The sequence below is a fragment of the Plutella xylostella genome, chromosome 7 (assembly GCF_932276165.1).
Source record: "Plutella xylostella chromosome 7, ilPluXylo3.1, whole genome shotgun sequence".
In the NCBI taxonomy this organism is placed as follows: domain Eukaryota; kingdom Metazoa; phylum Arthropoda; class Insecta; order Lepidoptera; family Plutellidae; genus Plutella; species Plutella xylostella.
This window is the reverse complement of record NC_063987.1, coordinates 4,941,555-4,956,029: the sequence shown is the minus strand read 5'-3', so window position 1 is coordinate 4,956,029 and position 14,475 is coordinate 4,941,555. Positions and strand designations below refer to the sequence as shown.

General features: G+C 35.7%; 2 protein-coding genes across 3 annotated transcripts; one reads left to right on the top strand and one right to left on the bottom strand.

Moving 5' to 3' along the window:
- Window positions 1–1,418: 1,418 nt before the first annotated feature.
- LOC105390573 (vesicle-associated membrane protein 2) lies at window positions 1,419–9,911 on the bottom strand. 2 transcript variants are annotated; one of them, XM_048622125.1, is made up of 8 exons: window positions 9,482–9,911; window positions 6,038–6,158; window positions 5,577–5,655; window positions 4,801–4,880; window positions 4,354–4,405; window positions 3,917–4,029; window positions 3,067–3,110; window positions 1,419–2,778 (listed from the first exon to the last, which is right to left on the bottom strand). In XM_048622125.1, coding segments are annotated over exons 1-6 (348 nt in total). In that variant the 5' UTR covers window positions 9,484–9,911; the 3' UTR covers window positions 1,419–2,778; window positions 3,067–3,110; window positions 3,917–4,015. The 2 variants fall into 2 exon arrangements, with proteins under 2 accessions (XP_048478082.1, XP_048478083.1); XM_048622126.1 differs by lacking the exon at window positions 3,917–4,029.
- A 3,234-nt stretch (window positions 9,912–13,145) lies between these two features.
- On the top strand, window positions 13,146–13,757 carry LOC125488800 (bypass of stop codon protein 1-like). Its single transcript, XM_048622283.1, has one exon. It carries the CDS (start codon window positions 13,146–13,148, stop codon window positions 13,755–13,757), a length of 612 nt encoding a protein of 203 aa, XP_048478240.1.
- Window positions 13,758–14,475: the final 718 nt, after the last annotated feature.

The window sequence follows — 14,475 nt, the reverse complement described above, 5'->3', positions numbered from 1 at the left end:
TAAAATATCGTGGAAAAATTTTAGACCTTACTTAGATAAAAACTATAGTAAAAAATGTTTAAATCATTCGAGTTCAATAATCGATTATATTCGATTACTGTCACTATTTCATCAATTTACCCCATCTCTACTCTATTTTTTTTTTAATCGCTTGGAAAAGTCCATAGAACATCATAAAAGCATTATGAATATTTTTTCTAGCCAATGTTACCAGTTGCAATAATGAATTATGAAAATGTTACATAAATAATAGAAATTATCACGAAATCCAGTATAAATGGAGAGTATTTAATTCTTTTCATTATTTTCAACTACTATTTAGAATAATTAAATTTATTTGGAGTACTTTAGGGTTAAAAAAGTATATCGATATTTTAGATTGTAATTTCCTTATGTTCATGGCCACACTCATGGAGCCACTGACAGGACTAACTCGGAATATGGAACAGGCTACCTCGGTATATGGAAGAAACCATAATCCTACCTCGGTATAAGGGCAAATCGACATGTGTAATAAATTATATTTTTTTAAGTATAATTAATGTGTTATCAATGAATCTGTGTTAAGAAATATAAAATTTAACGTATATTCTTACAGAAGACAATATTTCACATCAATATTGATGGTTACAAATGCTTATTTTTCTTACTTACTTTCAAATGTTGTTATTTACCTCGGAATATGGACCCGTTACCTTAATTTTCCTTTTCTGAAATTGATTTTAGTAGATATAAAGAAAATCCGTATAAACTATTTAAAGTCATCTTTTCAGTGAGTACTACTTTACCCTCTTTTATACCGGCCACATACCAGTGATAGTGGTTTACTTGTCTAAGCCACACACACTCTGGTCCATCGGAGTCGCATTAGCCTGTAATATCGGATCGAGGCAAAATCGAAAATCAATTATTTCCAATGAACCCTTCCGGAAAACCGGAGTTCCCCACAAACACCACGGCAAACCGTATACCTGCACAGACAGACCTCTCCGGTACTCTGGAGTGAGTATGGCCATACATAGTATCTCTATTTAGTCTGTGGTTAAGGTGCAACTAAATGAGCAATTCATTGCATTTGCGAAACAGAGGCGAATATTTCTTAAAACTAGAAACTTATTATAATAACTTCTCCTTCATTCAAATTTTCAACAGTAACGGTACATTTCCATTTATATTTTAAACAATAAATCAATACATTTAATTAAATTAATCGCTTATAAGATATTTTTAATGATTAAACTACAGTTTAAGTATTAATATAAGCACTGGCTTCTTTGTATGTTTTTCAGCAAATATGATTTTGAAAACTAGGTAATAATACCTTAAAATTTATATTTTGAAGCCACAATTCAACTAAGATTTTTGAAACAATCTAACTAAGTAGTATTTATACAATTTCTCTATAAAAGCCTATAGTTTTTATTATAATAACAATGCACACGCAATTTAAATTACAATAACTTGATAATGTTCATGCAACTTATTCAGAACAACTCCATAATTGTTTTCAGCAATATTATGCCACCAGTGCGGGTGAAAGGTAAATAAGTTAAGAAACTTAGAAAATAACTTGTACCTTTAAAGGTAAAGATATAGAGGCATTTGCCCGCGTTCCAGGAGTTATTATCATTATATCAACAATTAATGCTATTAAATTCTACTTCGTTTCAAATATAACTCACCACAAGACGTAAGTACACAAAATTAAAATACTTTTTTCCTATAAAAGTAGCAAAGTAAAAACATTGGAATTTATAAATTAAATATTTCATTATAGTAATCAAATATAGATTATATTCAGAACATCAATAACATTTTCCATAATTTTAAAGGTGATATCAAATAAATTGCTCCAGAATATTGTACATTTCTAGAAAATTTTCGTGTGGGTACAACGCTTTACAAAGTGATCGTGAAGTCGTGATAAATATTATTTGTAATGAGTACAAAATAAACAACAAATTGTTGCAACTATGAATGTTTGGTCCAAAATATAAATAAAGAAGTAATTATGAGTAAGTGGTTATATAAATATTTTCAACATTTTAAAATTTGTTGTGAACACAGTATTATCGGTAAGCTTCGAGATATGATTTGGATTGATATTTCACTACTATTAGGTAGGTACATTAGATAAACTGTTCAAATTAAAGAAAGATTATCTAAAAATATTGTATGTTAACAACAAAATATAGTTTTCGAAATCTCAGCTTTAAAATTCCTACAAAATACTGAAGGAAGGGACCAGCGAGTGTCTCTAACAAACATCATTTATTTTCACTTTTACTAAAGGCGAATACTTTAATATATGAACAGGAAAAAAGCCAAAAATATTATTCTAAAACTAGGAAGATCTAGAAACAAAGGAAGTCCTAAAAATATTTTTTCGTCATGTAAGATTTAGAGCTCCTCAATTTTTCTTGATACCTCTGACATATTTTAATTCTTGGGTCTATACTTACTTGTGTATACTTCCTTTTGAATTAGGTAGACTCCTAATTATGTAAAATTATTGGATATTTTCAAAATTGAAGCGGCCTAAACCTTCCCCTCCCCTCCTTTTTCAAATAGTTTCATTAAATGGATAGGACGATTTTTTCAAGTCTAAACATTTGTTTGATTAGTAAGTAAGTACTGCATATTTTTGGCTTTTACTCCGAAAATATTATGAATTACGGGAACGAAAATAAATATTTCTTCATTTGATCTAATATTTCAGTAAAATTAGTTTTTCGTGATGTGTAGGTTTTCTGCTTGTGAAGAAGTGTCATCTGAAAGCTGAAGAAAGAGATCTTTTATAAATGTTTTAAGCTAAAACGTATATAAACATAAAGAGACAGCCTTGCGGGAACCAAATGCTGGATACTATGGTAGGTACAGGTACCTATAGGTACCTACTATGGCCTTGTCAGCTAGATACATACATTTTATGTACCTACCTATGATGACTTGGTAAATCTATTAGGTTAGCTTGCCCAAGATTGGCACTTGAAATAGAAATATAGGAGGACTATTATGAGTAATTAAAAGTAAGTATAGATATTAGATATATAAATAAAGTATTACCTGGGTTGCTGATGTAACTTGTCCTCTATGAGGGGCTTACAGACCTGTTAATAATAAATAGTAGTTTTAAATATTAACATAATTTTAAAATATATATGTACACCCACATTCCGCATCTATTGTGAATATTCTTTACAACCACAACGGTTAAAGCTTTATTTAACCCTCATTGATACAATGAACTTAAACCAGTATACGTCTAAAGCACGTCGAAATAATGGTAGGTACATATCAGAACCAAACTATATGATTTCTCGTGTAATGCATAAACATTAGACTCACGGCAATGAAAAAGTTCCACTTATAAAATTACAACGTTTAAAACATTTAATTTTGAACTTGTTCCAAATATTTTCGTTTTTAGTTGATAATAAATATCCTTATCCCCTTGCAGGAGGCATCATTCGTTTAGGAGTAATTTAGTGCTGTTGTTACTGGAACTTTTCCAGTGCTCATTTATGTAATAATCATCACCGATTAATTGAAAGTTTTGATTTAATTTAGGACAGCAAGTAGATGTTAGTTGTTGAAGTACAAGGCACGAAAGCTTTAAGGTTATTTATCAAGTTACGTATGAAGTACGTAAGTTAGTTTATTAATTTAAAATGGTTAGGTAAGTAAGTAGTAAATTCAAAGCATAAAATTACCAATAGGTACCTACTAACTATAGATTGCAGTCAGTAGGTAAAACTCTTCTACACCAGAGATATCGTGGAAATAACATTTAGAATATTAAAGTTGCACATGGACAATAAAAGCAGACACAACCAACGATACAAATAGAAAACGAACCGAAGCCTCGATGACACAAACAACGTACCAAAGCAACACAAAATCCATCACCACTTACCGGCAATGGCGCAATTTTCTACATTAACGTATTAAAATAACTGTTATTTCAACTAATAACGCATAACGGGTAAACTAAACAGCTGCTATCGAAACTTGTTCACACAAAGTTGGCTGGAAATACGAAATGGTATGATTAGTCTATTGATAGTGGTGATCGTGATTACATAGACGTATACTACCTGCATCCCACGGCAAAAATTTACATATTATAATGTATAATAATATGTATTTTGGAGTTGACGTATGTAAGTTAAGAGCTACTGAACACAGGATATTGTCGTTGCCGCACATGGGTAACTGGGTACAGTAAACCGAAATAAAGTGACAATTTGTAGCACAATAACTTGCAGTGGGTATACTTTACAGAATAATTTTGCCATGAAATAAAGGTATACACGACGATGATAGATTAGAGGAATTACTAAGTATACGTACCGATGATTAAAGCCAGTATGATGATTCCAATGACAGCAGCGATAATCATCATCTGAAAATAATAAGCAATGTAAGATTCTTCATCTTATCATGTCGATGATACAAACACAAGAGCTAGATTAGGGTTTGTCATCGTAGTAAAACGGATTGGATAGTCAGGTTAGCCTGTAACTGCTAAATGTATGTATACATATAGGCAAGGCAAGGCAAAGAGACACGTCACTCGAGTGCTTTCGTGCACTCTAGAGCTAACCTAAAGCTATGTTACCATCAAAATTATGTGCGTAAATTCCCGAGTTCTCTTCAGCATATGCCTCTTTTCTTCTTCTTTCAAAGACCAAGGATTAGACCCAAACGAAGGACCAGAGCAATATAAAAAATATTGACTTTCATAAAAATGTACTACGAATAAAACCTAGTGAAAAGGTTAAATATACTGTGACTGACCTTTAAATTCTGAAGCCAGAATTTGCTTTTCAGCTTCCCAGCCTGCTGTTCGAACTGCGAAGCACCTTGTTGCAGCGCGTCTGAAATCAATAATAAAAAATACTCATAGAACTTTAAATTGACACTATAAGAGTAACTTTATTCCTACCAGGGGCTGTCGACCCAGATCTGGGTCTACACATATCTAAATGTGTTGCAAAAATAATAATAAATAATTATAATAATATGTGGGGACATCTCACACACGGCCATCCGACCCCAAGCTAGGCGGGGCCTGTGTTATGGGTATCGGACGGCTGATATATCTACACAAATACATAGATAGATAGATATTAAATATAAATATCAACACCCAAGACCCGAGTACAAATATCTGTCTTTAAACAAATATCTGCCCCAGCCGGGAATCGAACCCGGGACCTTCGGCATAGCAGTCAGGGCCACTAACCACTACGCCATTCGACCGTCAACATGGTATAGTTACTGTCGATTTTTAATGTTATCTGAGGTATTAAATTGTTCAAAATTCAAATTATTTATTTGTTGCTGTCACTGTTTTAAATTAAATAAAAAAATCTTCTACCGCGTCAGCATCACACTTTTTTAACCAAAGGGGTGTGATTCAGGGGTAAGTATCATCTTTTGTTCCACTACTTTTTTAAATTTGCGATGCAACCCAAATCCCTTTCTGTAACAGCCTGTGTTGAAGTATAGCAGAAATAACCTAATTTTTTGGAATATGTCTTTATTATCAGGGCAGGCTCTATCCTATTTACCTGCTCTGTCATCGAGCTCCGATAGTTTCTGGTCTCGCTCCAGCACTTTTTCAACGTTGGTCTTCATGATGTCCACCACCTGAAACACAATGTTATTTGCATTAAATTGGAGGACGGATTATCTTCCCATTGCTTCTTCAGGCTATGTCGTGCGTGTCGGTGAGTAAATCGTCTATGAAATCTTTTGTTGGTTTCAGTCAAGTTAATCATAACTTGATTATGACAAGCTATGTGATTGTCATTGAATTATGTTAGTGGTTAAATAGAGTCAAGAGCAGGACCATGGGGTCACTCTCTAAACTCTAAATCGACGAACGAACCAACAAACCAAAATTGACACGCAATGAACATGCCACGATAGAGTTTTGTTCTTCCGAAGCTTCGGGGCGCTTTTGTGTCAATTATTGTCCGTTCGTTGGTTGATTTAGAGAGTGACTGACGCCCCCGGGGATTGTACTGACCTCATCGACTTGCGCCTGCGTCTGCTGCAGACGTCGCTGGGCGGCGATCTGCTGCGGGGTCTTGGGCCCGCCCACCGGCATGTCGCCGTCGCCGCCCGGCGCCAGACCGCCTTCCGACGCCCTGCCGAGTGCCACGAGAATTGTTCATTGTAACGTCTTTCACGCCACCGCCAGCTACGCTCATGCCGAGTTGTAGAAAGGAGTATTAAGCTAATGTTTGACTCTTTTTGTCCGTATACTATCAAAGCTAGGTACAGTAAGTAAGGGGCAGATAAACCTGACCCCCCTCAGAAGCATTGATACTATGAGAGGGGGGTCAGGTTTCTCTGCACTTGACCGTACCTATTACAATTATGGTCGACACTAGCTTAAAATCCCCTTCTGCAACTTAGCGTAAGGTTCACGAAATGAGCCAGCGTTTTGGTATATCAGTAATGTAACTGATAAAGTTTGTATTAAAGTCGTGTGAGATGTTCCTACATATACCTATGTTTTTAAAAGTAATAAAGGTACAAAAATTATCTATAATTACATCCTACATAATACTATTTACCAGAACTACTTTCTGAAACAAAGCAAAACACGCGATTCAACAGCTTTATGGAACCTTTTATGTTTGTATTAGATTGCTACAACAGGAAAAATAACATACGCCCTCAGGGTCACGGCTTGTCAACATTTTCTTGTACTAATAAAATGTAATTTATTTTAATTTTCCGTTTTGCTCGGAACAGAAATTATTCTTTTATTTTTAAGATCCCTTCTATACTGGGACCTTTCATTGTCCGGACGCTGTAAATCTGTCTGTCTATCATTAACTCGCCTCACTTTCACTTGTAATGGAAAAAAAGCGAGTATTATATGGTCTAGACTCGCCTAAATTACTTACTAATTAGAAGATTTACTTCATAGGATACTACACCTATGTACACTCTCAACTTTTAACAATTATTTTATTTCACATCAAGCAGCAACGTTGTTATCTAGGTGGTTGCAATATTATGATGATGAACACCATATTTTAAACTACTTATTTGGAATAAACCAACTAGGTAGGTACCTACCAGTGAAATTGTGAAAGGAGCTCACTGAATTTTCGTTTCAAGATCGCCCTTGGGTTGCGCTGACTACAGTTTTGATACAGAGAATTGTTCGTTCGCTTTTAAAATGGCAAAAAGGTAAAAGGAAAATATTTCTATTCACAGTGCACAGGCATTCGCCCCAACAATAGAAGCCTCACAGCATCACCCGTGCCTTGGCGAGAAATAATTGCTCACTGTGCATTTTCAGTTCGCTAGTTTTCGCTCGCTTATTAAGTAGATAAGGTTTCAGTTTGTATTAAATTTGTGTATTTATTTATATAGATACTTTCGCATCTACAATATTAAGTGCTGAAATAGCTGATGAATGATGAATTTGGAAACTAGACTAGGCTGGTAGCATTTGTATGGTGTTTTAGACATGGGCCAAGAAACTGACTAGTAAAAAATACACCTAGGTACCTAATTGAACTTTGTGAAAACGCCCGCTATGGCTTCATTGTAATACATTAAGTACATAATTATATCGTATGTATCTCATTAATTACTACATCATGAGTCAAACTTTAGGTACACTAGTTTAAACTGACAAAGTACTTAGAAACCTACCACCCACACCTATTAAAGGTCACAAACACAAAGGTTGTTGGAAGGGTCGATAGCCCTCTTTAAAAGCGTATCAAGTGGTAAGTATATTTTGCTTTGTGCCATTGTAAAAGGGCATGGAAGAACTGCTAAAGGTTTTGCAATGCAAGACCAATGATGCTATTATAGACGGGATTAAACGGACCGTGAGCTTACTGTGAGTCACGACTTAGACAACGTATGTACCTACGTAAAATAAGGTTACTTTATCATTTCATGTTAATCTCCACCGTTACGATATATGTATAATTTATGTATAGCCCTTACATATTATATACCACCAGAGTCCGAAAAAACAATTTAAAATGGTCCTTCTGTATAATATGACAAGGATCTATCAAAGCTTGACTTTCTTAAAATTTTCAGGAACATACCTTTATATTTTATATTAGTTGAACCAGTGGTAGATTGCATCATCATCAAAAACATAGTTGGCCCTAAAATTAAAAATAAGTTCAGAGAAAACTGCAACGGCCTATTCAAGCACTGTGGTGTTCTGCCCGTGGACTTAAAATTTAAATACGTGCTTCTCAAAGAACAATTTTTTAACCAGGAAATCCAAAAGCCCATATCCCACAAAATCTTTACTCGAAAAATTGCCAATAACTTTCTCAAAATACCCAAACACAACAATTACTATGGAAAACGCATAACTGCACAGCAAGTACCCATCATAATAAATAGTATTCCAAACGAAATCCGGAAAAAAATTACTCCCTTAAATATAAAAATAAAGTTAAAAGAGTTTTTCCTACAATCATTAGAAAATAATTAGCACCCTGTATATGTCGTCAATGTGATAAATTTTACAATGTCGGTAGTTTCTTTAGTGTGATCGCCCGTCCTGCAAGTGTAATTAAAAACCACTCTTATTACTATTCTATCAAGAGCTATGAAGAAATGAATAGTGTTATCTGCCGGCCGGCACGGTCTCGCTCGCTGTATTTTTTTGTGATCGTATGTTAAGGTGCTAGAATACTTTTGCTTATATGGCTTATACCTACTTATATTGTATGACTACGTTAATCATTACCTAAAAATAACTTGTATGGTAGATTAAAATCGCATCACACACAAACCTTTGAAGGCTTATGTGGTGTTGTATACTGTTAATTTATATGTACCAATATGTGTTTGTTAATAAATAAATAAAATAAAAAAAAATATGATCTGCCTACTCAGATAGATACTAACTTAATAAATGATTATCATTATTTAGTCATAATATCATTCATATCGTACCCGCCAGATGACAAATGGGGCAGCAGGGTCTTTAAAAAGTGACTTTCTTAAAATACCTTTATATGACCTGCCTACTCAGATACTGATTCTAACTTAATATTAAATGATTAATCATTATTTAGTCATCATACCATTCATATCGTCCCTTCTCCTAAGTAAAAACTGTTTTACTGAAAAAACTTATATATTGCAACTGCTAGCGTGGAGGCCTGGAGGGTGACGAACTAACAAAGGCTTTCATAAAAAATATTATGACTACCAAAATACCCAACAACATCAATAATGTATTGAAGTGTTCTGTACTCATTCCTATCGACCTACTTTATAGTAGGCAGTTAGCAGATGCTAGACCAATCTGAATCTAGACCGTAATATATGATCAATTTTGCTATTTTCCGATAGGTCTTCCAACTTGACCGTATCAATGAGAGCCATTACCGTAATTAACTTACTATACTTTAACTTATTATATTAAAAAAGGTTACGCAGTCAGTACGCATTTGATGTAGGAACTTACATTTTGTTAGAGGGTTGACCGTAGACCTTTCAGCACTTGACGTATGGGATCGATTGGTCCACGCACCTCGCGACCAAGTCACAGCTCACAAAGTAATCCAGGGAAACTCACAGGTTCTCGATTTAAACAAGCAATGCACTTTCCACACTACCTTACTTTAAATGAATCACTTTATGAATGAAAATCGTTCACCGTCCTCCTTTCGCAAATATGTCTGCTGGGTGTCTATTTATAGTAACCGTTTCGAAATCCACCCAAAAACCTTAATCAACCCCTTAGGACACCAGCACAGAACTCGTGTGTGACGGGAAAAGCGGGATGCTTCAATTAAATAGAAAACGAATTGGCTGAAACCGGTTTTAAGCCGAAAAAATATGTGGAGAAAACCTTCCGACGGGGTTTTCCGATTTGTGTGAAAGAGGGCGCGATTGTACTCGTGGGTATAGCTACGAATTATCTAAAAATAACATCTGTATACCGCATTTATCGGAAAGTACACTATCAGTGTGATACCACAAGGTCTAAATTGGTTTATAGGGGAGACTGTGTTGTTTGTCTGTGTTGGTGAGTGACGCGCGTGTGTGCGTGGGTAGTTGGCGCATGCGCGGGGCGCCTCCTGTCCACAAAAATCAATTCTTCGGAGGTACGTGGGAGTTACGTAATGAGGGAGCATGGCCGAACAGGCGGCGATGGAACTTGATTGAGATAAATTCTGTTGATTAAAACGTTATGCGGTTACCCGTAAATTATGTTTTATTGGTCGTATAAATAAGTAATATTTCCTTTAGAGGTAGAAATATTAATTAGGTACTCATTTAAGTCACACTCAACACTCTGTACTCCGAAGTCCTCATAAAACTACTACCATCACCTGTCTTTTGCCATCGGTGCAGCTGCAGCGGGCCCGATGGCCTCCCACTCTATACCTGATGGTTGGTACACTTAAGGACTTGTCTACCCCAATTTAGAAGTTTGCCCCAATTTTTATTATTATTTTATGGCTTTATGCTACAATCGCAAATTAAGGAAAAATATTTATTATAATATGTAATGAAATGTTTGTGTGACAATTGTTTTAAAGTTGATTTTAGATTTATTTTATTGATTAAATGTAATTTTTATTGTATTATTGTGTATGTGTTTTGCCATTGTTAAAATTAATTAATTATAATAAAATTGAGCTTTCTATCGAATTAGGTTACTCTGTAATGATAGCATAAGTTTTATAAAATAAATAAATTATAGAAAATGCCCAGAACTGCTTTGAGAAAAGTATGGTACAGCCGTGCCGCTGTTGACGTGGCTTACTTTCGAATAAATAGACTAATTCTCGGGTTAGTTTTTTTCTCAATGGTGAAACCGGTTGTAGTTAAGTCACCTGAAAAACAAAGTTTCTATGGAGAAGGACAGAATTTTATCGAATTCTCAAAGATCGTTGAACAAAAGGTGTTCAGAATTCAGAATGCCCCCTTTTCTGCTCACTATACCCTTTTTGCAACAACCTGTATTTCGAACTAAAACATAATGATTTCCACTGTCAATTTTTGGAAATACAACTTAGGTACGAACAGAATATACCAAGTAGGTATACTTACTTCCTAATTAAAATTACAAATTAACAACAACAAACTACCAATTCCGTGAAGTTGTTTTAAATTTCCAAACAAACATACTTACACTTAACATATCGATACCACACGAGTACTTTAAACTTGACCGTGCCGGGAACACAACCCGTTCACCTCGGGGCGGGAGGCCGAGCGGCGACCGTTGCACCCGCACCTCACTTCCGGTTGCCGGGGGACTTCCGGATAATTAGGATGTTTGTTTGTTACAGATCTCTTGTAATTAATAGTAGATTTTATTTTATTACGCTGCCGAAAATTGGTGTTGTAAGTTGGGCGAGTGTATTGATGTAAGGCATCCGTAATGTACGTACCTACAGCTTCCTACATGTTACAGTATTGAGCATTGCATGTAGTATAGATTGATGATCGGAGATCGTTATAAATTAAATGTCAGTAGTTCAGTCAGCTTTAGAAGCGGTTAGTTACACATACACATTACATTTTTTTGTAAGTACATTTTCAAACTAGCAAAAGCCGTCGCGTCGGGGTCGTAAGTAGCTACTTTTGAAGCTGACTGTACAAGAAGTCAGTAGGTACGAGTCGAAATGATTGAGATCATAAAACAACTATAAATATTCATGTGCATTGCCCATAGCTACCTACGTATATACATTTTATACTTATTGAATCTTAGACTATACCTAGCAGTATGTTCTTATTTTATACATAGGTAAGTAAGTGTACTTACCATTTATACACTTACTTACTTATATGAACAATATATAGAGCCACCTAATAGATTATTGGTCCACGAACAAAAGATGCATTACCAAATTATAATCACTGGTACGAATTAACTTGAAATACTTAAACAATTAATATTTGTAGTTATCCGCAAACAACATAAGTAGTTGAGGGGCATATTGTACCGCTAATAAAATATATTAATTATAAATAATAATCAGAGGATTTTGATCCTCTGTAACAACATAAGTACCTACTTATTTATAAAGTAAAACTTTTTTTCAGTTACAATATTAATTCCCGTTAATATTCAGCATTATATTGGCGTAAGTACCGTAAAATAACTTAAATATATATAGGTACCAAAATTCTTTTGTTTAGCGCTACCCACAGGAAATAAAAATATTGTTTCAGCGAATGATCGGCGCTGCTAATCAACTTATATCTACATCTTTATATCCTTTAGGACTCCTTAGGTTCCTTTCCACAAAGAACACCAAATGGAGCAGGAAAGTTCTTGAGTGGAGACCACGTACCGGCATGCGGCAAGCGTATCGTTGGGCGGCCCCCGCAAGATAGACGGATGATCTAGTCAAGTCCTCGGGAAAGCGCTGTCGAAAAATCGGACAAGGTGGAAAACGTTAGGAGAGGCCTAAGTTCAGCAGTGTGCGTCCTATGGCTGAGATGATGAAAGAACACCAACAATAGCACGATAACGTTGCATTGCCCGCAGCCGCTGCCTTCTTGCATCAGGGCGATGATGTGCATCCACACTGGGGTGGCGGAGTGCGGGCGTGAGGCCCCGGCCGGCGGCGGCGGCGGCGGAGCTGGCGGGGGCGGCGGGGGCGGAGCTGGCGGGGACGGAAGGGGCTGCAGTAGGGGCGGGGGCGCCCGGCTTTTCCTGGACCAGTGCGACCGGGACGAGTACAACTGTGATAACCGCCGAAGTGAGTGTCCTCACTTGTTTACCTTACGTAAACGAAGACTAAAGATAGTTCTGGTTTAAACCCAGCTTTAGACTATTTATTTTTATGAAAACTCTGGACCACAACCGGTTCTAAACCTCCTCCCTTTCTCTTTAGTCTACGTTTTATAATAAGAGGGATAATATTGCATCTGTCTTAGTAAAGTGATGTTTACTTTTTGCAGAGTATGAGAAAGTAGAGCTACAAGAATGTTACGTAACATCAACTGCAGCTCCAACACCTTCACCTATAGTGGAAGATCCCGTGACTACTCCGACCCCAATCACTACTGTTACTACCGTCCCAACTACAGTAAACGTAACTACAATATTAACAAAGGAAGATGCAACAACCAATGTCACTACAGAATCTCCAGTCACAACCAATATGTCTACCGAAACCAGCAGTACTTATATGAATACATCGACTACTGTGTCTTTAAAGACTGAAGTGGATTCTAAAACTTGCACTTGTACTCCGCCTCCACCAACACAAACTGCGACTACGAAAAACTTGACTGAAAACTCATCGAAGTCAACATCAAATAATGATATAATTACTACAACTACTACTGATATAAGTACAACCACTGCAACTGATATAACTACAACCACTGCTACTGATATAACTACAACCACTGCTACTGATATAACTACAACCGATATAACTACAACCACTGCTACTGATATAACTACAACCACTGCTACTGATATAACTACAACCACTGCTACTGATATAACTACAACTGATATAACTACAACCAGTGCTACTGATATAACAACAACCACTGCTACTGATATAACTACAACCACTGTTACTGATATAACTACAACCACTGCTACCACTGGTACTATAGCTGATACACCTACAGTAGTTGAAGTGCCGGTTACAACTACAGGATCATCTACAGGTAATCCTCCTTCTGATAATAACATTTCCAACTGCATTAGTAGCAGATATTGCTACATCAACAGAAGCTTGTACTCGAGAAGCTCGTGAGTAGTCGTGAGTGCAGAAATTAACATTTATAAATATCACGTGAGTCCTGACCGTAGACGAATACTTGAAAGTGGAGAAAGAGGACCAATGAAAGTTTTAGTTTTTAATGTAAGTACCTATTATGAAAAGAGGTTAATAAGGTTTTGGAACTTATGGTAGATTTAGTTTTTTATGTAGTAGATAAGTACTTAGTTTAATTTTTCGTAAGATAACAACAGGTTCTTACCTACTTTAGAATCAACTACCTGTGGATATGAGACATTTCCCAACCACTGCGGACGACCAATAAGTTGGGAAACTACGGTTAAAGGAGAGAGGAGGGACTTTTACAGAATCCTGAAGGATCGATATGGAGATGATGGAACAAAACGAGGTTTGTATGTTACTGAAAACTATTCACTTCAGACAGTTGGAAGAACCCCTAACGCATTTGTCACCAATCAATTTATTCCTTCACCACAAGCGCAGAGAAAAAGAAGAATAATACAAAAAGGAAAATCACAAGATATTGAATATACGTTAAAAAATAACAAGAAGAAAAATAGAGAAGAATACAGAAAATATAAATTACCGTTCAACAGGGGGGTTCTATTAGTTAATAGAAATAAGGATAAGTTTATATTTGGGCCACATGCAGATACCTATTAGGTAAGAAAATGAATCATTTAATGAAGTAGTGCAATAAAAAACTAATAAATATAGTTAAGTAAGATTAATA